The sequence below is a fragment of the Opisthocomus hoazin genome, chromosome 2 (genome assembly GCF_030867145.1).
Source record: "Opisthocomus hoazin isolate bOpiHoa1 chromosome 2, bOpiHoa1.hap1, whole genome shotgun sequence".
NCBI classification, from domain to species: Eukaryota; Metazoa; Chordata; class Aves; order Opisthocomiformes; family Opisthocomidae; genus Opisthocomus; species Opisthocomus hoazin.
In genome coordinates, this window is record NC_134415.1 from 18328720 (window position 1) to 18356520 (window position 27801).

Here is a 27801-nt window from a genome sequence, read left to right on the forward strand (position 1 = left end):
TCATCTTAGCTGATGACATGTATACGCTGGACCTCTCAAAATCACAGTGACATCTTTCGTGGTGTTGCTTACGAACATCTGCTGCCATTGTAATGAGACATTATATGAAACTCCGTTATGACCATGGCTAAGAACAGAAAAGTCTAATAGCTGCCTGAATGATAAACATTTAACGCAGTAAACCAAACTGTGCTGTGCTATGTCCACTAGGAACTGGGAAAAGCAGCATCTACTTTGGTTGGTTGCTGGGGTTTTTTCAGCTGTGGTCTGAAATGTTTTTTCTTCAGCACTGGAAACTATTGCATAGAAGCTGCGTGCTGAAAAGTCCCACTGAGTCTGCATTTCTTTGGACTCTGTTTTAGGATTTGATGTCAGTGTGACTTGCTGTTTCCCCAGCTCCTGTTGCCCTCTGCAAGATGAGCCTGAAGCAGGCCAAGGCACTTGCTCTCCCTCACTAGAATCACCAGATCACTAACATGGACATTCCCCCGGTGTGATGCTGTGAAAAGGCATAGTCTTTAGGAAAAGATGAGCGAGACAGCAGGACAAGTGCTTTATTATAAACAATATGTTTTAAATTGGGATTTTTTTCCTTTCTTTAAAAAAATCTTCTGAGCACCCAGATTTGACTTGGCAGTATCATTAGGAAATTGGGTGGAGCTACACTATTGTAATAGCTCAGCAAACATCCTTGAGTATGTAGCATGTTGTAAATTTGCTGTAGTGGAAGAGAACATTTCTGGTCACTTTAGGGAGAGAGGAGGTCTCTTTACTGTGATTCCCCTAGTTTTGCTGTGGAAATCAAGCCGTAGTCAGCTGCAGGTAGTAGGAAGTCAAAGCTGCCTGTGATAGCTCCCATCTCTGAACGCTCCTGTTCTATATCTGATGCTTTCTGTTCACTCTTTGGTGTTTCTACAGCTTTCAGTATTCAGATATTCAACATTAAAAGCCTTCCCCAATTTAACATAGAGCCCCTGACACATCCCTAACTAGGGAGGATAATTAGATGAACTACGCACACAATGATGTTCCACTAAGGATAGTCTCTGTGGCAAACCTTTGAAAAGTGAAAGACAAACTCCCACTGGAACACACAAAGAGGCAGTAACCATACGGGGGTTGTGATGTTGAATATATCAGAGAAATCACGAAAAATATATCTCAGGATAAGTCAACATATGACAGGCATCAGCAAGGCTTAGACATTCTCAGCTTGGGCTGTGTGTTTCTTACACAGGTCACAGAAAAAATGCTAATGTCAGGAAAAAAAATGAAAGATCAAAGCCCGCAAATGAGTTAAAAGCAGCTCAACACGTGGGCACAGCGAGTAATCCATGGAGGTAAATGAGCAGCGTAATACATTGCAAGCTGACGCTTCTGACATCTGATTGCAGCCACTGGGGTAGAGCCACATCAGGTCCCTCAGGCTGGCCTTTGGAACACCAGTAGCTGCACACCATGAAGGAAAGAGTAATCAGGCCTCATACTGCAGGACAGTCAGTCATCACATGAAAGGACAGTTAGAATTTCTCTTCGCCCAAATCTTATACCACACTGATCACCATGGTTTCTGAAAATGCACTTGCAACAAAAATTAGACTGTTTGTTTTTTCCATCTCCCCCCCCCCCCCAAATCTCTTAGGAATTGCTTCTTGACTCTTTATCTTCTTCCGTCCAGCACCGCTCCACCAGTCAGGTATGGTTTAGAGAAGACCTCCCTTCAGCTGCAGCATCGGACAACGGCAATACAACCGATTTGACAGAGCAACAGCTGGGTGACAACATCTACGCTAGGAATAGTTCCCTCTTTCTGGAGGCAGCTCATACATTCACAAACTGGTAAAATTTGTTCTGCAACGCACCAGTCGATCATTCACTGAAAGTGAGTTAGCAATTTCTAAGGTAATTCTCTTATTTCCCTGCCAACAGCTCTGACAGTAGCCCCCGGGGGAATAACCACTAAGCAAACATCTGTGTGCTTTCTATCTGTCAGATTCTCAATGGCTTCAGAAGCGGGGTCTGACATGAAGGACCTGCCAGCTTTACCAAAGCCCAGATCCTGAGGCAGCTGAGATTAGCAGAAACTCTGACTCAAAAATGATAAAGACCCAGAGATACACTGAACTGCACAAAGTAGCAAATTGCTGTTTTCCTAAATGTATTATGTTCACCTTGATACAATACATGACAATTTTTACAATAAAAATCTCCCTTGAGAACCTGCTGCAGGATTAGTATTGTCATCTGCCTAGTGTCACCTGTCTGGTGATGACACATCATATTGTCATCTTGTCAAAATGATTAAGTGAGCTAAAAAGCTAAAATTTTAGCACTTTCATGACAAATAAAATGCACAAAGGGTTGTTTTTGTTTGTCAGCATCTGCTATGTTTTAGTAATTCGATGCCAAAGGGGGAGGGAAAAGAAAAAAACAGGGTGGGAAGAAAGACAGGTAAGAAAAAACATCAATCTTGAGAAAAATAAGACCGCGATCTGCCCATCAACCTTAAGATTAAAATCACTCAAAAAACAACGGGCAATTTTATTTTCATTTAAGAAAAAATAGTAAAGCAACTGGCTACTTCACATTCTCAGAAGTAAAATCTACACAACAGCTGTTACCAAACAATTTCTACAATATTTTCAGGTGAACAGAATACATTGCTATCTTTCTTGCCACAAAATGGACCAGTCAACAGTTCCAAACTATGCCAGAAATACACCTTTGCACAGCACCTAGCAGAGAACGTTGTCTTCAGTTAGACCACGAGTGAAACTGCGATCTTATGTCACCCTTAAAATTTATCAAAAGCAGGGACTGACATTCGTGACGGAACCTGTATTGCAGTTATCTTGATACAAACTTGGGATCAAGTTGAAAATATTTGATATTTTGGATTTAGATATTACATAAGCATCTCAACTGAATAAAAGTCAACCATTAAATACAGTGTAGGACTGCTACAGGCAACCGTGGGGCATTCTCTATGGCGTCTCAGATTTGTGTGCCCACTGTTACGTCTCAGCCCACGACAGCACGGTTGATTCCGCCTGCCCACTACTGCAATCAGTGGAGAGAATTAGTGATCATACTCAGTCCACGTGATGTAAACACCTGCTGACTTCAGTGTTCGGCCAACTTCCCACTGACTACACAGTGAGCCAGGATTTGGCAGCCTTGGAAAGCAGATGATCTAAACTGTTTTGTCGTCTCCTGATCTTAGAAACTGTTACAGACACCAACCTTATTTGTAGGTTAGTTGCTTGATATGGCCCTGAATATTCATGTTTCATCAGCTCCTTTCTGTCTCATCTCCTTCACGCAGTAAGAAAAAGAAAGCCCTTTCAACCATTACAAGAGCATCTCCTTGACTATGGATCCTGACAGCTAAGGCGAAGTGCCAGGCCCTTTCATGAGCTCCTTCGTACACGTAAGTCTGGCCAAAGAATCATTTTCTTCCCTTTTCCTTAACCCGCTGAGAGAATATCTGAAATGTGTAATAGTTAAGCTTAGAAATTATTTAAGTTATTGGGACAGCCATTTCCCTAAACAGCTACCACCGGGAGCTGTTCAGAGTTAATGCTTGGAAAACAAGAAAATGCCCTGGAGTAATCGTAAGCTTGCAGCTTGTGTTTCTAAAGTTGCCAGTATTAACAAGGCCATAAAGAGAATAACAGCATCCTCTTTGAGCAGATGTTTTAATCACCCTAGTCATGCACTGGAACCCCCAGATGTTGGCCCATCACCCAGACAGACTATGTGCAACTGAGAGAGACAGCACAAGTTTTTAAACACAGTCAGTCACATCTGAATCTGGCAAATGCCAGAAGGTTACAGGATTTCTTGCTGTAAGTCATGGGGCCCAGTGTGGTTTGAAACAAAAAGAAAGGTCCATTTAATAGGGAATTCAGATCTCATAAAATATGCAGGATAATGTATGTACGCTCATACTATTGCTCCCAATTCCAGAAAACTGGAAAGAATACTGGAGCTTGCTGGCTGTTCTAATTAGGGACTAATATAAATCATAACTGTGCCAAAACTTGCCTCAGTTAGTTTTTAAGACCTTGAAGTAATCAACTCTGTATTCATTTTTCTCTGCCCAAATACTCCTACAGGTCTGCAGATGCACACGATGCTTTTGACAAGGGAGCCATCTGTATTTCCTTCCATTTAAAAGCTTTACTTCCCTTTCAGTAGATTGATCTTGAGAGTCAGAGAACACAACTGTGACCGTTAGGAAGGCCTCCACGCTGGGGTTACAGTGGCACAAAGAGGAAGAAAGCTGCCGGGAGCCCGACAAGAACGCAGAACCATTAAACACATGGGAAAGAGTTCAGTGTACGTATCAACTGGAAAGCTGTTGACTGCAAATATTTGTATACCCCTACTGTTATGTCCTGTGTTTTTGCTGAAAAACACATTTCTTCTAACAGCCTCAATTACAAAGGCAGTGCTTTTTTATCCTCCTAGTAGGTTTTAGCCTAGACAATACTATGACAGCATCAAAAGCATAGGTAATTCCTTTCCTCATTCCAGTCACTTCCAAGGGTAGTGGTTTCTGTCTGGTATTATCGTTAATAACCAGAGAAATCAAAATGTAACTATAATGTAAGCTCACATACTCTCAGCAAACTTCTACTGCTGCTATACAGCTGAGAACATAGCTAAAAAAGCATAATGACGTATTTTCCATTTATATTAATAGAACCTCATTTATCTGCTTATTAATAGTGAAACTATTAGCTTAAAAATATTTCTATAAAAGAAAGTGTCACCTCCATTATGTGACGCTTAAGTCTGCATGGTGCAAGTAGCAATAAAACTACACTACGTCAGCACCTTAGCAAAAATATCTTTCCTCCCTGCAGCTGATAACAGAACGTGATAATGTCATGTCTGAATTAAAACAAGGATATTTATGTAGTGGTCTAGCACAGAGCAGGCAGCATAAAGAGACACCTGTCAGAAATGCATCTATTTGTACCACATTCTCATTTCTTAAAAATACACATCTTACGTGTTCATTTTGTTAGACTGTTAGAAAGCAAGACCTTTTGAGATCCCTACAGTGGTGTCAGTTCAATACATTGCAATGATGGATTAATAGTAAATTGCCTCCTTAAATAGAATGGACTTGTAGAATCGCACCACGGAGCCTCAGGCAGGCCCTAAGCAAATTTCCAATACTCTTGCCATGCCCCTCATTGATCTATTCAGGTACATTTGTTTGTGCAGGATCTCGTTATACGTGTGCCTAATGAAACCATGCAATCAGGCTGCAAATAGCTATTTGTCAAAAATAAATACCTCTGAATAGAACCCAGACTTCATCTCATGCAGTCTCCAAGGCAAGGGCAATTAGGAGTAGTTGTTGCTATAATCACTTTTACTTTTATATGGTTTTCAAGCAGCAATACTGGAATCTGCAACAAAGCTTACCACCTGAGAATGTAACAGTCCACATTTCCAAAGCTCACAAATTTTCTGAATCAAACTAGGGATCTCTCATTAGCCAAGCGTGTGTATGCAGACAGCTGATCTGCTCATAGCCGGTTGTGTACATCAGGTATGCAGAAATACGTGCAAGTATGCATGACCTACAGGCAAAGAAGCCTTTATGTTAAACAGGCCCAGCTGTGTCTTCACCTATGTTGCTGCCCTGCGCGTGAGCTCCAGGCAGCAGGTCACACAATTCAAGAACAGCCAAGGCACAAGGAAGGAGCTAAGGGTAGACACTAGAGAGCAGTCACCTCTCCGTGAGGATGACCAAACCCCCTGGCGATTCCCCAGCAGTGCTTCTGCGGCTTGGGGGCAGGTTGATCACCTGCACGCAGCACGTGCAGGCCCTGAGCAGCAGCTCCTGTCTTCTAAAAACCACACCAAGTGGGAGTGAAACACTATGAATGAAACCAGGGACAGACCAGCAAGCATCAGGTAAAAGCATATCTATAACCCGACAGATCTGAAGATAGGAAACCAAATATACCTTTTACATTTTAATACCACCTCCACTTTGCCAATTTGATTTTATCCCAGCGATGGCGATATTCCAGTGCTAAGCAGTACCACCGTCTCCCTTATACACATGCTGTGAATCTTCCTGTGCAAAAAAGCCAGGGCGGTGTTGGGTCGAACAGAGCTACAGAACCCAGCACTTCCACAAACACTTCGTTAACACCAGGCCCGCGTCCTCTCTGCAAGCCGGAAGGGAACCTGTGCAGCGCTCTGACGGCTTGTTGCTGAGGGGAGTGAAGATTTGTGAATATTTCAGTCTCTTCCCGAGTCACGCAGACCTCAAGAAAAAAGCTTAACAATTTAAATGTCAGCCCTAAAACGTAACATCTTAAAAGCCGGACAACAAAGAGCAGCTGTTGATCAATGGGACTAAAGTTGGCGCTGCACAGACACATGCAACTTCCCAGCTGCATTAAGGGATACTGTTGCAATGCATCCACTTTTAAAGGGGATATGCTTTCTTCTGTATACCTTGGTTCTTCTGATGCTTTTGAGACAAAAACCACACACATTTCCAGCCACAGAAGGTTGCCATATTACTAGGGGAGAAAAAGGGAAAGAGAACAGCAAAGCACAGAAATACGGAGACTCAAATAAGATCTTATATGATTGTTTCTTTTCTGCCTTGAGCTATAAGGCAATCATTGCCTACTTTTCAGGAGACTTAATTGGCTTAGCACAGCCTACAAGGATATATAAACTGCAGTTAACAGAGGATAAATTACAAAATGAGTAAGTAACAAAGATGTCCTGTTTATGTGCATTTTGGTCCATATCGTGAAGATAAAATAATTGTGATCTGATATGTATGCGGTCTTTCCAACTCGGATAATCAATCCAATACTCAAACAATGTCTCATAGTGTTTTAAGCTTCAACTGCCACTGCTCATTAACAATTTAGCCCATCACTTAGAGTTAGAAACAACTTTGAAATAAATCCCCAGGCTGTAGCATCCAAACTGACTCTGCACTCTGCTACTGATTGGAAAAGTAGCTGTATTTCCACTTCAGCCTACACTCTCTTCATGATCCCTACCTGTTGATGATGATGATTTTACAAGCCTAACCACAAAGATAAACTGGACCCTTACCAGAGCCGGAGAAAGAATATTTCTTCTTAGCTTTGCTCTCATTCAAGTTTTTTTTCTTTGATCTATGCTAAGTGTATTTTTTCTCCTAGTATAATACATCCAACATTTGCTACAAATTGCGTTATCTTGAACGCAATCAAAATTTTGCCTGAGTGCTACAATGGAAATTTCCCAAAGCTCCCAAGAGGCCTCTGATTCATCAAGATGGAGCAAAAAGCATTTACGTTCTTCTTAACTTGGGCACCTGGCCTGGGAACGCAGACGGCTTCAGCAGCGCTGCTTCTCATGGGCCGGACTGTACAGCTCCCTGGCTTCCATTCAGCCTGTACGCTATCAGGCAAACACCATGCCAAAAGTCAGGCTTCCTTGCATCAGTATTCCCACGTGTTACAAGTGTCACAATTTAGTAACTGAGGTTATGGATGCTGCAAAATCCACACATCCATTTTTTAAAAACGTACAGCAGGATCTGACACTTCAAAACCCTATTTTTATTCTCAGAATCTAATAACTTACTATTGTATGGCTAATCAACACACAAATTAGATCTAATTCTATTATGGCACTGTATGGTTTGCTTGAGCTCACAACTTAGTATCGTACTTCCATCTTTAGAGTTTGACCTCTCCACTTTCTAGGTGACAAAGGTTACACAGATTTATCACAGGAATAGCACGACACACCTACAACTGCTTTGAAAGATCACACGATACAGGAATGTATTGCTGTTACTGGAGAACAGTCACTGCTCTAGGGCATGAAGTTCTGAAATCCAGGCAACACTTACAAAAATTCTGTTCAATAAGTGAGGCTGATGAGCCAGGCAGATAAAGGCCTAATATTCATGAACCAAATACTCAGTACTCCTACCTTCCATGGCAGTCCAAAGGAAACCAAGCGCTAAATACCTCTGAAAAATCAAGCCTTTTTGGTTCATTTGAAAACAAGATTCCCGAGTCTCAAAATATTTCCACCCTTTTTTGTGAAATAACGCAAAATACTCTTTCATACACTTCTTCCAGAGAGTAGAGTGGCCCAGGTCGGTAGCAACCTCTGGCAGCTGTTGCTCTCAACATTTGCAGTAGCTTCATGGACGTCCACTGGCCTGAAAGGCACTGTGAAAACCACCAGCGTTTTCTATGTTGATATTAAACCTGCGTCATTATGAGTTAATACATCAATGATGATGATATTTGTTTCTTTGCCATGCTGGGATGTCAATTCAGTTCTGCCCAAACTCTCCTATTCGCACACATAATATGTGAGCAGCACCAGACAGGCTCTACCATTATTTTAACAAAACTACAGACAAGCAGTTAAACACAAAAGATCACTTTATTTCTCAAATTGCACCCCTCTCATTCTTGAAAAGGTGCATTTCTAATTGTCGCTATTGTAAATATATTCTATGTTTTCCTCTGAAGTTAATACTTTAAAGAAAAATCCCCAAAGAAATAAATACAAAGCACAACAGTTCTACTTTACGGATTTGCTTTGAGCTTTGTCTGGTCTTGCATCTACTCTGGTGAGTTTTGCTGCTCTCTGAAACTCTTCACAAAGAAACTCAGAGCCAGCTTTCCTTGCTCTCCAAAACCCTCCTGCTTAGCAGCCATTAATACAAACTGTTAATGCAATGCTAGAGCATGCACAGAATAGCTTATAGTGCTTTAATAACTCTGTAAATTTCATTAGAAATACACACATTGTTACTGAGGATATAACTGCGATGCTTCGTTTTCTAGACGCTCATAGAAAATTCCATGTTGCAAAATGCTCGCCTGATGACGTGCACGTCTGCTGGTGAAAAGGAAATGAGTACTAACAAGGTTTGCCGGGTTGTTCAACGGATAACTTACAAAACCAGACAATTCCCAAAGTTATTGATGGGATCACTGCAGCACAATCTGCAACCATCATTTTACCTGAAACCTAATTAGCCCACACGGTTGGCAATGCGTATCTGTTGCGGTATAAAATGTTACCGAGGTCATCAGAACATGCCACGTGGGGATCATTCTCGTATGATGAGCACAGCCTGACGCGATGGCACAGCTCCTGCTCACAGCCAGGAACGGAGGTCTGACGATGCAACTTTTATGACGGTTGTCACAGTAAAGGAGAGGTGAAAGCAGTCCGGTGCAGGCAATACCATGTTTCTTCAAAGAGCTGAGACCAGAAAGTCGAAGCGCTTCCCATATCAGAAGTTGCGCTCCTGGAAAGATTTTCTTGAAAGAGGTATCAGCACGAGCCAGAACGGGCACGGCTGTGAACGCACCCCAGTTATGAATCTCACTCGAGACAGCGTTCCTCAAAACAGCAGGCTGATTTCGCGACGTACACATGCACTTAGCATCCAAAGACTACGATAAAGCCTGAAAACTTTAGCTGAAACTTGTACCTGTTCACAACAAGGTCTGAGGTAGTTTGGAACCACTCTACATTTAGGAAATATGAGAAAGAAGGAAAGGGATTTAATGCACAAAACTTTCCAGAAACAATGATAATAGCTACAGAGAAGGGGAGTATAACCATATAGTTTTAAACTAGTGTCTGTCAAGAGGAGAAGCACTGACAGAAATGAGAGAGTTCATCAAAGACTGAACTCCTGTTCAGCCTGGATCCTTATATTTCATTTATGATCTTTGAAGGAACAGTATTAACATTCACTCCAGAACAAAACCCAATGATAATAATGAAACTGAGCAAAGCAGAAAGGAAATTTTACAAGATATTGGACAAGGTTAATAGACACGGGCACTGAATTGTGAAGTCACGCTATACTTCTCAAGATGAGTCCATGTGCCCAGTGTGATGTTTGAGTCTCTCGACAGTAGAAATACCCTCACACAGCAACACTGATAAGTTAAATTCTTTTGAGGTTCACTTTTGTTGATGCAGTTTATTTAGAAAACAGCACTTTTGTACAACTAAGACACTGAGCAACGCACAACTAACAAATTGAGCATGTGTCTGTTGCATCATGGTGAAATACTTAAATTTATATTTAAACTTCACTTAGATAAGCATGCACAAAGCCTGACCTATTACTTCAGTCAACAGAAAACCTCTTACTGATCTTTCTCTGAAGTGTAAGAAACAGATTGCAAACAGAAGTACAAGCTCCAAAAGGGTTAGTATTTCCCATATCCATAGACAGCTAAATTTCAATCTGGCTCACTAGCACTTGACAGCCTAGTGGTAGTTGCCTTTAAATTCTGATGTGAATGAATGGGGACGAGCATATTTTATTCAGTGTAAGAGGTAAAAACAATTAAATTTTTAAAAATCCTGAATACATCACAATTTGAAGAGACGTTCCAGGGGACACCACAGCAACAGCGATACGATGCTAGGTAGGGAGGACAAGAAAAGGAGTTACAAGCAGACTGGGGGAAGCATGCAGGAAAAAGAGCGAGCTGTGAGGACTGGAGATAAACAGAACTAGCTCAGATCGAGAATCATATCTTCGTGCTGCTCTTCCCATAAAAACTACTAAAGCCTTGCTCCCTATGTTCTCTTCCTCTTTTTTTCCAGCACTCACATTCAGATGAGTGACAGGTTCCTTAACAAAATTCCCTAAACTAAAAAAAAAAAAAAAAAAAGGCCATGAAGAAACACCTCTTTGCAAACAGCCTCTTCAACTTCAGCAACACATACATTTTCTTGGCTGTATATGCACAGACGCACACAGGGAAGTCCATATCTGTCTTTCCTCCCAACTGCTCCTTGCAACTCCTGCTCTTCCTGTACTTGATGTTTCTAATGATCCAAGTCCGTGAACTTTGTATTATTGCATAAAAACATTCACTCAAAGTATTTACCTCTCAAAATGAGTGATGTAATTCCTGAAACAGATACAAATCATGCAACACCCATGCCCTTGTTATTAAAAATGGCATAAACAAACTTACAGAATGACCCAGATGGGATCCTGGCTGGCAGAAGGCAGAAGAAACCTGCCCCTGTTCTCCAGCAATGAACTGGCTGTGATTGTTTCAAAAGCTGTTTCTCAGAGTGACAAATCTTTCTGAGAAACTCCTGTGAAGAATTCTACTGTATTTTAGCAGCTGAAAATAACTAAAAACCCCAACAGACAGCTATAGAAGATGACAAAAAACCCCAATTCTGTGGCCTGACCATCCTTCAAAAGCCTATTCTAAAATTTTTATGTATAGACAAAAACATCTTAACATCTAGTGTTAAAAACATTTATTGGATTCTAAGTATTAACCATAAATCATGTAGTGCCTATAGCTCAGGAGTACAGAGACAACAGATAGGTGATGTAGACCAAAAATGACACAGAGGAAACAAGTGATTTCTGGGAGGTGTGCAAATTCCCTGCTTCCTCTTCAGAAAGCAGCTGTGGTAACCCCTATTCCCTCAGATTACATGGCACATACTTTTGGACACACAAACTCTCATCCGAACAATAATATTGCCCAACTTACTCAGTATTTCAGGAGTCACCTGGTACTTTTGGGACACACAGCATTTACTGTAAAAGACCACACAGGTCAGTTTTGTAAATTCCTCAGACTACTTAATATCGATGGAGGTTGCTGACGTGTATCTGCTACTTTTCAGGAGTCACTGGATAGTTCTGAAAATCATGAGAAACTAGGTTACCTTCTTGTAACTGAAGGAAGAGTATCTACACAAAGAGAACAGATGTGCCAACATGACAAATACGAAACAGATGAGGAAAAGTTCTAATGAGGACAAGTACTCACATCGCACCAACAGTGCCGCGCTCCTCTGTGACAGCCCAGTCCCTGCAGTAGCAGGAGGCACTGGAGAAGCATGGTTACACCTGTGCAGGGTGCAGCCACCACTCATTCAGATTTTTAGCCAAACTACTCTGAACTTCAGTTCCCATGACCTTTATGTAATGAATCAATTATAATTTTTTTTTTCAGAACACTAAGTTGTATTCTTCTATTAGGATGCAAGGAATGGGAAAAGAAGTAATTCTTTGACATCTGGCTGGGTGACAATGTCTAATGCCAAGGGTGTACGGAGCTGATTCTTCACCTCCTTCCACCATTTGTATCTATCACAGTAATTAAACACATACCGTACTATAAAACTGGTATGTAGTTGTACTGGCTGCCAGTCTCTTGGTAAATGATAGACACCTGCAGTTTACTTCTATTAAACTACAGCTGTCAATTGGGCTTTCCTTCTCTAAGAAAAGCTGCAGGGTGACTTTAAAACTATTTTTCTAGTAAGCATTCTCAAAATCAAATGGAATACAGGTGGGACTGACATTGCCTCAGCCAAAGCTTTGCAATGAAAGCTTGAGAAGGGCCAAAGAAAAGTCTGCAGGGCCTTTCTGAGCCGTTAACTGAAGTCATATGAAGGCTAACTCTGTAAACACTGCAAGCCATAGCATACAAGGTAGCTTATAGGGAATATCGGTATGCTCTTGGGACTGCAGCCCTGTCTGAGATGAGCATTTAACTTGCTCTATTTTTTACACCTCACTGCAGACAAATCACCAGTACCTAACAACTCGGCAAACCCCAGCTTTGGACCTGCTCACCTATACCTTGTTTAGACATTTTCACTTTTTAAGCAGCTATAAAACAGGATCAGCATCCTGCCATACCACAATGGTAGCATTTCACACCTGCCTGCACATAATTTTTTTTTTGAGTTCTGGAGCTTTAGAACCTGTTCTAAATTCAAGCTAAATAACCAGCTACTAGCTCAATTTAACATCTATACATGAATATCTAGGTACTCCTAACACCTGACCCAGGACTTTATTTCTCTATTCTGAACAAAGCTTTGTGGAGCTTATATACATACACACACACATATGTGTGTATATCTATACATACACAAATATATATCTGAGTTAACTAGTACAACTGACAACAACGACAACCAGTTCAAAGAGAACTAAGGATTCTGACCTAAATACACTGAGAGATGGGGATGGGAACCAGGCCTCAAGCATCCTCTGGGATCTACAAATTATTATTTCTGAAGCATGGTTTAGTCCTCTGGCAACTAATGTCATGACATACAAGCCTAAACGTTTACTCTTAAATACATTAACTCTTACTGGCTCTGCTCATTTGCTGATTAGTCCAGCCAGCGCAACAAAATTACCAATGTACTCACTTGTTCATTTGACAGTGTATTAACACCTGGCAAAATATAAGCCAATTAATACTTTCAGAGAAATGCAGTGTATAGCATGTCTACTTTCTGTGAAATCACATCTAAGTTCTAATTTCTTACTCCATGTCTCTGAGTGGACATCGCCGTATAACCAGAAGTACAAACACACAACAACGGGACAAGAATGGCATTAACTTTGTCTCCTATTTTTTGGCTGAATCTAAATGTACAAAACATCGCTGAATAATGAGTGCATGCTCACATGCTTTTGGATGGAAAACTTAATATACTTAGAGCGGAACAATTATAGACATCTTTTGCTTTCATGGAAACTCTCATCAAGTCAGATACCAAACTGAAAATTCTCTCATTTAGTCTTATCATTAGTAAAGATGAAAATGCTCTAAATTAATTTGATTTTTTCAGCAATGCTGAGAAGCACCAAGCTCTTTCATAAGTTGTCATAATAAACAAGAAAAACTGGTTTTCATGGGGCAAAAAAGAAAGAAATGGAGCTCTAAAGGAAGGAAACTGCAATGAAGAACAGTTCCTTCTCTAACAAAATTGGAGATTCCTCCTCTGTATTGTCTTTTACAATGAGAGAAGTCAATCCAAGTCTAATGTAATTCCATTTAACATGCTATTTGAACTTATTCTAGAGCTGATTGGCAATGGTCTGAAAAGAGAGCTGCACAATTTTTGCTCACGTCAGAAATTAATTTTCCTGGATAAATCAGTTTTAAGGAGTTGATATTCTGCTGTACATTGCTGTGAACAAAATTCTTTTAAATGCACTTTGAATAAGTTAATTAAATAAAGAGACTTTAGAAAGAGCTTTGCAGAGCTCCATATGAGTTGAGCCTAAGTCTGAATTCAGCCTATGGAAGAAAAACTGAGAAAATGAGGCCTGGGGAATTTAAACATACTAAAGTACTAAATAGAAATAATGGCTCAATAGTGACAATATAGTTAGTTCCGTTACATAGAAATCTAACAACAGGTCTATTTTACAGCTTCTGACATAAAAGCAATGAATACCTGGTCATTCCTGCTCTAAACCTGTTGCAAATAAAATATGAGTAAGTGATAACACAGTTCTGAATAATTACAGTATTTCATCACTCTGATATAAACCCTGATATTAAGCCACAACAGCACAACTTACTTCCACTGAAAGGGAAAAGAAACAAAAGAAAAACAAACTAAAAAAGACTTCAGAAGAATATACAAGAACTACATCCGAATTTGGGAGTCAATAAGTACAGACATTAGTTAAACAGCATGAGAACACTCACACCAAACCACAGATCAGTTCTGTGCTGTCTTCCTTTGTCGCCAGTGATACGCTGCCGACACAGTGTTTAAGACGGAGACCTATACCAGGCAATGCAGATATTAGGGGTGTTAGCTGGCGAGTAGTGTTAGAAGACCAAGAGTTCAGGTCCCTTAAACATTTCACCATTGTTTCTTTGAACAAAAAGGTAAAGGAATCCCACTGGAAAATGTGACGTGGCAGGGCTTGTCTTCAAAGGCTAGGAGTTCCGCGATCACACTGCACTCACCTCAGTGACAGGTTCTGAGAGTAACAGCAGAAAACAAAGGCTGAGATAAGGGCCGTGTGTGACCGAGAATCAGTGTAATACTGAAAATTTCTATTCACCTGTACGAAGGGATAATGCAAAGTTGTTTTTAGTTTTGATTGATTGTTGGGGGTGGGGCACTGGCGGGTCTCTAGGATCTGACAGTTCCTGCTTTGTGGATCTCAGAACTGTTCAGTCAGGTTCCTGGCAGAGAGTGAACGTCATGGGAAATAAACAGACATGTCTGTTCAACAGTGAGTCACAGGACAAGATCAAAAAGATTGCAGTAGGTTATAGTCTACAAGACTTATTTGTATCGTAAAAATTAATTGTGCACATCAAAGATTACAAACTGAAAATCCTGTTCTTTCTCCGAGAGCCTAGGCTCAGAACAGCTGACATAAACTTTTTTTTTTTTTCTTTTTAAACATTCTTTACAATGGTGACTCCTACGGACTAACAGGTAGGAAATTACGCCCTTTGCTTAAACACAGCTTGAGAAAAGCAAACTTGTTTGATGAAACGACAAAGAAATACCACCACGGACACAGACGGAGCTATCTACCAAAGACAAGACATGCTCCCTGCATCTCAGTAGTTCCAGCATGGCTTACAACCAGAACAGAAAAGTTTTCTAGTTTTACTTTTCAAAGGGAAAAAAAACCATTTCCAACTTTTTGGACCTATATTTAAACAAGAGTTGTGTCCCTGGTCGCTGGTCTCAATTCTTTCCTGCTCCAAAGTCTGTGAAGCCATAAGATAACCAGCACCCCGGACTGGGTGCTGGCCGGCACAAGCAGCACCCTGCCCCAGGCCTCCCGACCCACCGAGGCTGCTGTGGCACCTAAGATAAGCTACATCTAACGCAACGGGCATGCGTCTTCACCACAGACACTCACAAGTCAGAAGACGGCAGTGGGAAGGAAGGGGGCTGCATGCAAATGTCAGAACTCAGCTGCAGTTTGTCAATGAAAAATACTATAATATTACTGATAAAGCCGAATCGATTTTATTTGAAACAAGAAAAAGCAAGCTTTTCTCCTTCAAAGTTTCTACTGATTCATTGCTACCATATGTTATATTTCCTCTTGTTTTTAGCACAACCAGTATCCAACAGGGAAATTCTTTCAAATTAAGTAGCGTGATAAATTAACATACTATTTGCTATGTTGATATAACTCATTTTGTCAGTATGGTTATGCAAAGGAAAAATGTATTTATCCTACGCTAGCTTTGTTTTCTTCTGACACAGCTATTTGTCACCACAGGAAACTCCAAGTTCATAAAACCAGATAGCTGACATTTCCAATATAATATACTTTGTGAGGAGTAACAACCCTCCTAATCAATTTTGTCAATTACATCAGTGTCTTGATACAAAATCACTTTATCTCACACTGAAAGACCAACACGAAGCTCCTCCTAAAAGTCACGTAGATCTGGAGAGTAACAGACTGCATCAGTATCAGTGTGGAAACACAGAGTAAGACAAGCAGCAGGCAACGTCATCCAGGCAGACATAGATGGATAATGAATTCTGTGACTGTAAAGTAAGAGCCAGATCTTTTACAATACAGTGTAAAAGCATCATATTTTGCTAAGATTATGAGAAAAGTTTATGCCCACACAGCCTTTGAATTTTTAGCTCCAGACTGTAAAACCTTTTTTTCTTGGAAAAAAAAATACCTATCTGCAAATTCTTCTTTTTGTATTCTGAACAACTGCTTGTCAGCAACCAGATGCAGTTACACTTTTCTAAACCAAACATTTTTGATGATCTGTTGCAAGTTTTCTTAGAAATACAGGTAAAATTTAAGTAATCATCTTCAGGAGTGAAAAACATGTTTTTCTTCAAGACAGATGTTTGACTTAGGAATTTCCTTTTTGAGTGGAAGAAATGATAATTTTATACTTTGAGAAGTCAACTGAGGTCAAGATTAATATAGCATCCATTAATTAGTTTGTTGATATCATGAAGGCTTTTCTTGTCATCCCACTGATGAATGAGGGAATTTGCATCTCAGCAGGTAAACATATTTGATACTTCCTTAATCTACTGCACAGCATTTGCTACAGCCAAAAATAAGAGACAAAGTGGAATACAGAGTCAAAACAATTTAGAAAACAGATTACTAGTTACAAAGGAATATGAACGAAGAATAACTTTTAAAAATAACATATATTCTGCACTGATGTGTTCCATAAACATTTTCTTTGCTAATGGAAACCTTCAGGGAACAAATACTTATTTCATATGCCTTCCATTCTACTTGAGTCATTTTAGATTTCCACTGTAGCTCTGCCTTTTATTTCCTTCTGTTCTCCTTGCCTTGGTTAGATTAGAGAGGTAGGGTGTTAATGGGGTACTTGATGAAGATTGAAGACCTATTTTCTCCCCCCTCGGAGACCAGCCTGATTTGAACAAATTGAGGGGAGTGAAGCAGTCTCTTCACGTCCTTGGGAAAAGCCTTTTCCATTTTAGCATTTCCAGATTTCAGACACAGTCCTCTTTGTTCACAGAGAAAAAGAAAGAAAAGGTGCCAGCACAAGGTTCTGAATAATTTTGTACATCATCAGGGGGGCTGCAAAAGCTCCCTTTCAATCTCCTTTATGGTTGATGAGCATGTGAACGCGAAGTGGATCCAGGAGGGGAATGCAGGGAACTAGTGCTGGCAGCTCGAACAGGGCGAGAAACAAGCTGTTGTCCACCAGTCCCCACCTCTGTTGTTGCCACTTCCTTACTACTCTCATCCTTGTGGGTACTGTTTTGTGCTGGGCACTCAAAATGCACACAGTGAAACACCTGGAGAGAACAAAAAAATGAAGATAAAGCAAAACAATTAAATGCCCACAAAAGCATGATCAAAGTATGACAAAGTCTATATGGAAGTACGCAGGCCAGATCAGTGCCAAGGAACTTAGTCAAATTAGAACATTTCACCATGAGGTCAAAAACTTCTGTCCGTGCGCCATAAACATTATAAAGCAATACCAGTGGAGGAAGACAAGGCCTTCAAATTATACCAACCTTTACATATGGCACTAAACATCAGAAAGATGATTCCAAAGCCGATAGAGGCATTTGTAAATGATTTTTTTCTTTTCCAAGTAGCATAAATATCTACTACATGCTATCGGATGACAACAACAATTACATTAATTGTCTTAAATGTATCTTATGATCTAATTACTTCCTCAAAAAACAGAATGTTCATACACACTAGAAATGAAATTTAAATCATTACCAATATGATTCTATTTCAAGATTGCCCTCTGCTGTAATAGCAATGGCAGCTCTACAGACATATCCTGGAGTATGTAGAAAGGCATTCAGTGTCCAAGGAGGCTGCTTTCATCAGATGAAACATTCCATTTCAAAGAGTGCTCATTTTCTGATGTTTCCAACAATACCTGGGAGCACTATACAGGTGACTGTATCTTAGAGTAAGCGGACCATCTGTTTAAGCATTTTTTCCAATTTATTTTCTACTTTACTTACTCTTACTTCTACTTCTTCTTGAAGTGCCTGGGAGGAGAAGGGGGAGGAACTCTTTAAAATTGTTACAAAACTTCTTTCCATATGATTTCTCATTGCTACAAATTGCACAGCTTTGCCACATACTAAACAAATAAATCTTTTCTTACACTGATTTAAAATTTGCTGTTTTCTCATGCATTGTAGCTTTATAGCTAAAGCTTGATGAATATTAAAAACTGAATTTTAAAATTATTATTTTAACCTAATCTTATATGCTTTTATGACATCATCTATCATTCTTGCAAGCAGATCATGTCTTTAAAGCTCTTCTCACAAATAAAGGTAATCTCTTATAATCTTAACTGCCCTTTCCCAGAACCTTTCAAGTTAAAGTGGGCAAAATCAAATACCGTAAACAGGACATGGGTATACTACATTTTCATATAAGGCTACAGAATATTATATTTTCTATCCTTTCTTCAATACGACCGAAAATCCTATTATTCTTTTTGACCATCCCCGCTCAAGTGCACATTGAGCAGACGTCTGCAACAACATGTCTGCAATAGCCCCTGGGTCTTTTCCGAGGAGGCAGCTAGTTAATTCAAATTCTGACAGCATACATGAAACGAATAAAAAAAAAAAAAATTCATAGTCACTGGCTTTTTTTATGCCTATTATATTTTCTTGTGTCTCTCAGTGTAAGATTTCTTGCAGAGTTTTACTCAGATACACAGCGATGCTCGTTTAGATTTCTATATATACACACATGCTCACATAAAGATGCGTTGCTACGCTTTTACATACACACATAGGGACAGATTAGAAATCTACACCCATACCCATGCATACACACATGTGCACAAAATGGTTTTTCTCTGCACTTCTTCTGGTGAGTTTTTTTTCTATAGCCGAAGTAATTTCTACAGTGGCATAAATTCTCTCCATCTGTTACATTCCTTGAGAAGCCAATTTTTGCATGCAGCTACACTTCTTGAGAAGCCCCTTTTATGCTCATCCCACTCCCATGTTTTTAAAGTAACAGCTATTGTCACTTTTCCAGCTGCACTTATCAGCATCAGGATCTGCAGAAAAGAACATTGTCTCATTAGCTGACCTCTGTAAGACGCTGCTTCCCTTGAAAGGCAGCACAGCCCAGCGAATGGGATGGAGGTCTCCAAGTCAGAAGATTCCGTATTTCTACTGTATCCCATACCAACAGTGTTTCTCATTTAAAACTTCACTTCACATAGTGATGCATGCTTTTTTAAATATAGTATGTACACCACTGAAATTTAGCTAACACTAGTCTATAAAGTCTGAAGCACCCGATTCTTAAACTGTAACTTTCATTTTTACCGATTCTTTCATGCTAAATTCTTAATGCTGAACTCAGCATCTGGCACATTAACAAGCCTATGGATTTACATTATTTTCTGTTACTCTGCCACTTCAACATACAGAGAGTACAGCTTGTGAAAGAAGTACAGAAAAGTACAATGGAGCTCATCTGCTTCATCCAGTATCAGTACTACGTATTTCAGAACAGTATTACTAAAACAAACCATCCTGCTGTGTGTGTTTCTCTCAAAAGGCAGAGGTGACAGGTCAGCATCATCCTCGGATCAACGGCATGTTGTACTTCTCATGGATATTTTACAAAAGGTCTGACACACAAAGCAGGAAGGCCAGGCACCTACACACTGGTGCAGTAATTTGTAAGACAAAGCTCTCACATTAGGAACTAGGTGTCCTTTCCAGGTCAGCAATACTGAAGAGGAATAACAAGATAAAACTTACACAAAGTATCAGGTGACCTGTCTGACAAATCATGACAAGGACTAAGGAAAAATAATCCTTTTCTTTATAAAAGTAAGATGTCTGGAAGCTCAAGAAAACAGAAAGTTACACTCCCACCATGTTCTAACACACCAAAAAAAATTCAAATGCCAGGTCAAAGAAAAAAATCAGTGAACATCATTTCTTTCAAAACTTGGAAAACATGGCAAAGGAAAAGATGAGTTTAAAAGATTAAATCATTCACAAAAGGGAGAAATTTAATGGGATTTTTTGCAATTCCAAAAATCAACACTTCCCTTTGGAAAGTACAGATTGTGCTTCAAGGTTCAAAGGTATGTGTTGGTATAACAAGTAGGAAGTATTTCTGTACCTATTACAGTAAAACTCCTTGATCAGAATATGCTGCCATTAGCGTCTTTTAAAGTGAGAGTGGTTTGACATAAAATACAACCAGCTGTGCGCAGATAATTCTGGAAACTTCTTGTGTTCTCACTGAAGAGACTACAGACTCCAGAACAAACCAAGACTCTGGTTACAATGTTATTATTTAAATTGCCAGTATGAAAAATATCTTGCTGCCTTCTTTGGAAAATGAAAATTTGTAACAAAATGTTACAGACCACCTGTTTAATATGTATAGAAAAATATAATTTAGTAATATATGCATGCTGATAATATTGCTCCTCTACAAGGTTTGGGAGAAATAATTTTTAAAAAAATTAAGTGTTGAGTACAGATTTTATGACAAAAGAGGAAAAGACCTAGAACGGCAGCATGTGTTTATAGCTCCACTGAGCCACTACATGAATAGCTAACCTCAGTTTGCACATACTGGTCATCACCACAGTTATGCAGTGCTCCATATAAATAGCTACACAAGATATTAAATTCCTTGGAAATAGTAACCAATTTGAAATTAGAACTATGTTTAAAAGCTCATTATTCTTCAGGGCTTATAGCTACCTTTAAGAATTAAAAGTGAGAGGTAATGTTTCTTGTAGGCTGACTTGCTCAGTTTATGCAATGCACCTCATTTTTTTTTTTTAATAAAGAGATGAGAATTTACAGAGACTGGCACAAGAGCAAACAAGACTGTCTATATGGATCAGTAATGGAAAAGGCCACCTTCATGCACGTACAGCCATCCTTGGAAAAGGCATTCTTCACGCATGTACCCTGGAGGCAGCTTCTGACTCTGTACTTCTAAGAACTCGCTGATTAAGACTGAGCTGTACACTGCAAGAAACAGTGCTTAGAAAAAAAAAAAAAAATTGTGTTCCCAATTCAGCTGATTGGTCAGCTTCTTTCCAACTGTCTGCTGAGAACTAATGTTGACATCTGGTGATGCACATGTTTGCAGTAATTGCTGTAAAACTGGACATGAAAAATGCTATTTGACAACTCTTCCACTGCTTAAGAACAGCAACCCCATACGCCAAATATGATCAGAAATCCTGACTCCTAGAGTTGACAAACTCTGATTACTACAAATGTAATAGTGCTATCCAAAGTTCATTATAAAGTGTCAAGGTACAATGTTTTGCCGTGCACTGCATGCGTGGGATGTAGACATGCACGCATACACACAGAAGCAGCAGCTTTTGATGCCTCTTATGATCTCATCATATAAGGTCCTAATCTCACAGAGACTTACATATATTCTTAAATTCACATTTACAAATTGTTTCACTCAAGTCAACTGTAAAATCTGGACTTCATCTGAGACAATACACAACAAGTATGAAAGACAGAATCACAAATAAACAAGAAGAGGATGATGTTGCACTTCATCGGTTAGCGTGAAATACATTTTTTCTGTACTAAATGAATTGAAAAAAATCTCTTGCTTTGGCCACTACTGGTTAACTGATTTACCAGGTATAAAATTTAATTATAAGAGAATCTTATGCAAAGAAGATTTTCTTATGAAGAATGAGATTTTTCTTATGTTTTATTCATTAAATAGATAATGTAAAGGTGATAAAACCAAGTAATCAGAGACTATACAACCTTCTCTAGTGCACTAAAATGGTATCTTCATCACTCATCAAAATAAGGATTAATTTAAAACCCAACCCAATAGGAATGTTTGACGGCATTGGGGAAAGGCCAAAACCAGAAACACTTTACTTTTCTTTGTCTGTAAAACCCCCAAAATATCCCCTAGACTGGAAACAGCCCTTCAGCTCTGTAAGGAAGATGATAACACAGTTCACAAATAGTCAAATAAGAAAATCATTCATTCTTATTTTGCCAGAGTGCCAGAGCAAAAAAAAATGAAGCAAGTACATTTTAGAAGGCATTATCAATTTCACTGCAAGATATGAAAAAACTTTATAGGTTTTCTTAAAAGTTCCTTACCTCATTAGCTGTGTTGTGAGTTCCCACTATTCTGATAAAAGATGCAGGCTGTTTATCAAAAGTGATTGTTTGCCAGGATCTACAAAAAAAATTCCAGAAAGACATGCAAATATTAAACACGGTCACAACAGCTTGCGGTAAATATGCAGAGCATCCATTCAAGTGACAGTAAGTACTGTTATGGCTTAGCAGGACAAAAGGAGAAACACTTTCCATCATCTGAATTTCCAGCACTCCTTGTTCATTTTTATTTGTAAATGCCTTGACTCTGCTTATGTATTTTCATACATACCTTATACTACTACAATTTGTATGCCTGAATAGTACTCCTACTATTGCTGAAAGTTAAGAGAATGGTAAAAGAAAAAAAAACCCTTGAATCAAAGTCTAAAATCCTTGACTAATATTGATTGCATTAGATGAACAAAAGATCAGAGAAATAAAAGTAAATGCATCCATCTTAACTACTAATGAGAAATCTTCAGAGTTTGGTTAAAGCAAATTACAGCTCTAAGGAAAAAAGCCCACCCAAACCCACAAATAAACTCCTCCCACCCTAAGTGAAGCAGTGGAGGCAGAGGAGCTAAGCTGCCCTTGTGTGGGCCAAAGTCCTTCCAGTAAACTACGAATGGCATAAAGCATTCTTTGCAGTTCGGGGTGTGAGGATGTTCCCACCCCGACACATAGGTAGTGAGGAGAACAGACCACCACCAACAACCCCCTCCAGCTGGGGTGTATGTTTCTGGGCTTCTGGGCTAGGCTGAGAACACTAGAGGTAGACTGGGACCACTGGCATCTTCCTTCCTTGTTCATGCTCTTCTTATCTGGGTGAGGTACACCACCTCAAGTAGCCTAACACACAGCAGGAAAAGGACACCAATTCCCTCCACACCTTTGTGCTTACAGAACACGCTGACAGTTAAACAGAAGAAACAAAAAGAATAATAGGAACTATAGGTTTTAGTTTGATGCCAGTCTTCTACTTCAGTAGATTAGTACTTGAACGTGTTAGGAATTTAAATTATTTTGTATCCATAAAACATGATAGCTAGATACAGGATTTAACTTTCTAGCAAAACTTGAGTAGCAGAGAAGGCTTCAGAAATAAAATGTAGTTAAGTATAACTTGACTAACTCACTACAGAAGAAAAACACTGGATAGTTTTCCTGAATGTGTTCAGAATACCTTCAGAAGTGTTCATATAACAAATAAGGGACCAAAGCACAACTGGAATAAACCACCACCAGCAGACCACCCTGAAGCCTGGCTGGTCAAACAGCTTGGTGGCTGACTATTTGACAGGCACTTGAATTTTCCGTTAGTAGGAAAACCTCTTCGTCACAAACATAGCATTTTTCTGGGTTTAATTTAGTCGACTATTACTTTTACCATTGCTGTCAAGTTATATTTGCTTAAAGAAGATTATGAGCCTAATCAAGACCTAATTTCAAGTACTTTACTGGTATTACTGCATGAAGTAATGGATGCAATTAGAGTTACTCCTCATAATAGAAAGGTGCAGTCCGTGTCAGGCCTCAGAGGTACTGCAGTTATCTATCTAACAGTGTGGTTTATTTATATCCCTTATGTGGTTATGTCCTCCCTATCTGAAAGCTCAGGCTGTTTCTTCAAGCTCTAAATAAAATATAAAACAAGAATTGACTATTTTGTTGACCGTCTCAAGATCTCAAAGATTGCTATGATTTAAACATTTTCTCCCCTTAACAGGAGAATAATTCTTCTTGAGTTTCCTTCTCACATTGCTCTAGTACAGCCAGTCAGTCAATCTTCACGGCCAAACATAACTCGTTACCTGAAGTACAGAGTCCCAAAGTTGAGTGGCTGGGACAATCAGATGACTGCAATGCCACCCGTAGCAAAGCACTGCCATAGTTTGCATTATGCATATGCTTTCACATTTGCACTTTGTGCAAGGAGAGTGATGATTTAAAAATCACATTTCCCCATTCAGTGATTTGGAAAATATTCTAAAGCTGTTCTCCATAAAAGAGTTTAAAAACCTAAAGAAGATGTTAAGAACAGCCTATGCCTTCCTAGCCTCTAAGGTAGCGTTTGTGTCCTGTGACAATAAAATAGGTTAATTAGGGATCACAGAACAGAATGTAAATGGATCTGTATTTATTTCTAGTTCTTCTGAGCACTGGTCAAATACACACTGCAAGAGTTCAGTGCAGATTTTCCAAAGATGGCAGTAAATGCCATTGTCCTGTGAAGGAAGCTGATGCATCTATTCGGGAATAAAGCTGAAGAGTATGACAGACAGTAAGAGAGGCTGAGAAAAAGCCCTCTGAAGCACCTTTTGACAACAGATTTCTAGATCAGCTCCTAATTTCTTCCACTTCCCACTGCATTACAAGTCCTTACTTTCTGCTACAATGTTGTTACTAGCACTGGATTATAATTACCCTTTCAATAATACTAAAATATGACAGAAAGCAGTAAAAAAAATTCTTAAGGATGTGAGAAGGGAGATAGGGTTTCCAACAAATTTGGTCCTCTGAATATTTACTGGGTTTGTACGAGTCTGTTTTATTCCTTTCCAATTGGAAAAAGAAAGTAAAAACTAGAGACAATTTGTACAAGAGTTATTAAAATTCAAGCTATTAAAATTCAAGAATATTGCCACTAGAGAATTAGTGCTTGATGGGATAATGAGAAAATTAGTTCTCTTAATTTATTTCCTTAGTGAAAAGGAAAAAAAAAAAAAAAGGCAGAAACCCACCCAAAATGTATTTGGAAAATGTCACTTTGAAACAAGGAAGGGAAACCTTCTTCACTAGAAAGTCGCACAGATTTTCACTGTAACAGTACATTTGAGAACATCGATATATCCAAAGCAATACCTCTCCAGTACAGATGTAACGATGATAATTTATGCAGTGTAACTATACCCATATGGAAAGAGAGATTACTAACAGAATATTATCAAGGCATACCTGCCCTCTCCTTGTATTTTTCACTGATACAACGAATTCAACAAGACTTCTATTTATGTATCAAGCTGTAATAACAGTTCAGTGGTGTTCCTCGATTAATTTAAAGACATCATAGATAAGCCTAAGTTTCTTTTAAATCTTCTTCTTTTAATACTAGTTATCTCTTCTGGTACTATTGTAATAAATCCAGTTTCTCTTTAGAAATTTTATTTTGCAAATTATTTTGTAGTCATGCCATGAGTACATGCTTATTTTCTACGTTCCTCGCAAGAGCTAGTTTTTCTATCCTCAAAAACGCTTTTGACAGTCTTCACAAAAATTTCCTCCAAGCGCTATACATAGCTCTGGTATTGATTCATACATAAGTCACTACATTTCAGGAACAGCAGCATTAAAACATACCAAAAGCACGTCATTTTTGGTCTGGGATTAGATCCTTCTGTGTAATAGATGCCACTTCCTCACCTTTGCTCCTTGTATGCCAAGCAAACAAACCTTTCGAGCTCGTGGCAATACGTTCACCTTCTTTACCTAAGACATGGTCATAAAGCAGCTATCAGGACTTACTTCTCCCATAAAGTGACACTGTTGTCTTTGGACTTTCTGTAACTCTGTACTCCTTATTAGTGACCCTGTAAGAAATTGATTTTTCAGGATTTAGCTTTTTTAAATATTTCGGAAGTGTTGATCTTTTTCTCTGCTTTCACACCTGTCTTGATTGCAGATTCATTTTAGACTTGTTGCTCAATCTGCAGCAGTCCTGGTCATCCCTTCCACAACAGAAATAGTCACTACCTCAAGCTGAGGTTTACATCTTTAAGAGCAGACTCGGGAGTAGCAGCCTACTCAGACTTATATCAAGGTCCTCAAGTTGAAACACAGCACTACAAGTTGTTTGGTGAGCAAAGGTCCCCTGATACCACAGCTCCATTTTCCAAAAGAAATTAGCCTTGTTACAGTCCTACAGTGTTTTATTTAACACTCTACATCTCACCTCAGCCACCCGACTTCTAACTCATTCATTCTACCCGACTCCCCTAAGGAGATGCAGTAATTGATGATTAGCATTCCAAAGCCATGCTTGCATCCTGTAAGCCTGTCATATTTAATTACATTTTAACTATATTCGTCTTCTATAATAGCCTGAACATAATTTAGATAATTATCTCTTGCTCTCTTATTCTCTGACTCTGCCTGTCTCACTTTGGAGCTCCTTGCAACGAAAATCACTTTCTCTGCTCAAACACATAAACAGACTCTTGGGCGAAGTGCTTTCATCTCTCCAACAGCAATAGCCGTCACTGAAAACTCAATGGCTTTGTGCATCCAACAATCTCTTCACCATACTCTATACAAAGGAAGAAGAAAATCATTCGAAACCCCTCCACTTTCACTTTTCTTCCTGTCTTTTTCTTTATTAGGCTACTGCAAGAAGAATGCAAGAAATACTGATGTCCAGGTAAATGATAACAATAGCTTACTATTGCTTAAGCTATCTATAGCTCCAAAATAGCAATTCACCTCTTGGATAATTTAATGGCTTTTCTCAGCATTTAGAATCCTTGCCTAGTTATTTCTATGAAAAGCTGCTATCTTTCTAAAGATTTATTACATATAATAGGATATAAATAGTGACCCTTCCCCGTTATTTCCTTCTCTTCTAGAAAGAAAAATTAAGAAAGAAGTGGAAGCTTATTTTTTATTGAGGTTTTTTAATGATCCACTAGCACTACAGAATACTACCATGCTGTGGGATCACCAGAGCAGCACTGATCATAGCTGAAACCAAATTCAGACCAAAGACGTAAGAAAGAGAAAGCTGCTACACGTAACGAACATTCATCAAGCTCTAATAACCATATCATATTCATATCACGGCTTGCTTTAGGCTAAGCATGTACATTTACTGTCTCCTCACTTTCCAAGGTGACATTTTTTGTTCCTCACTTCAAGAAGAAAAGCAGAGCAGAGTTGGAAGCAAATGTGGAAATGAACAACACACACTGAAAAATGTCAATTACCAGCAAGTAACCTCCATTTTGCTTTCTAATGCACCTCCACATATGCCTCGTTCTATAGCAAGTGACAAAACACTTCTTAGCTTATTTGGCTGTGGACTTTTTCAACTGTGACTACACATTTTTTTAATAAAATACAGCATTTATTATGATGGAACAGTGAGGAGATATTTGTAAAAGCAGATGACAGGAAAAGGAAAGAAGAGTTCTGTTGTCTTTCCATACATCAGGCTGATGACTGTACTGATGCAAACAAGACAGCAAGTAACTAGCATGTGATGCTGCCACATAAAACACTGTGTGAACACATAAGCAAGCCAACCGAGACTCGAGAAGTACCATAGTATGTTCTGCATCATGTGTT

At 39.2% G+C, this 27801-nt stretch overlaps 1 protein-coding gene across 4 annotated transcripts in view; it reads right to left on the minus strand.

Moving 5' to 3' along the window:
• Positions 1–8426: 8426 nt before the first annotated feature.
• Positions 8427–27801, minus strand: part of BTBD9 (BTB domain containing 9) — a 149365-nt gene continuing 129990 nt past the window's right edge. For 3 of the 4 annotated variants that reach the window (XM_075412799.1, XM_075412800.1, XM_075412802.1), the window contains 3 exons: positions 22462–22540; positions 18322–18348; positions 8427–17625 (listed from right to left, as the gene is read on the minus strand). In XM_075412799.1, the coding sequence (XP_075268914.1) occupies positions 17431–17625; positions 18322–18348; positions 22462–22540 (301 nt within the window). In that variant the 3' untranslated portion in view covers positions 8427–17430. The remainder of the gene's footprint in view (positions 17626–18321; positions 18349–22461; positions 22541–27801) is intronic. The other variant, XM_075412801.1, reaches the window with a different exon arrangement.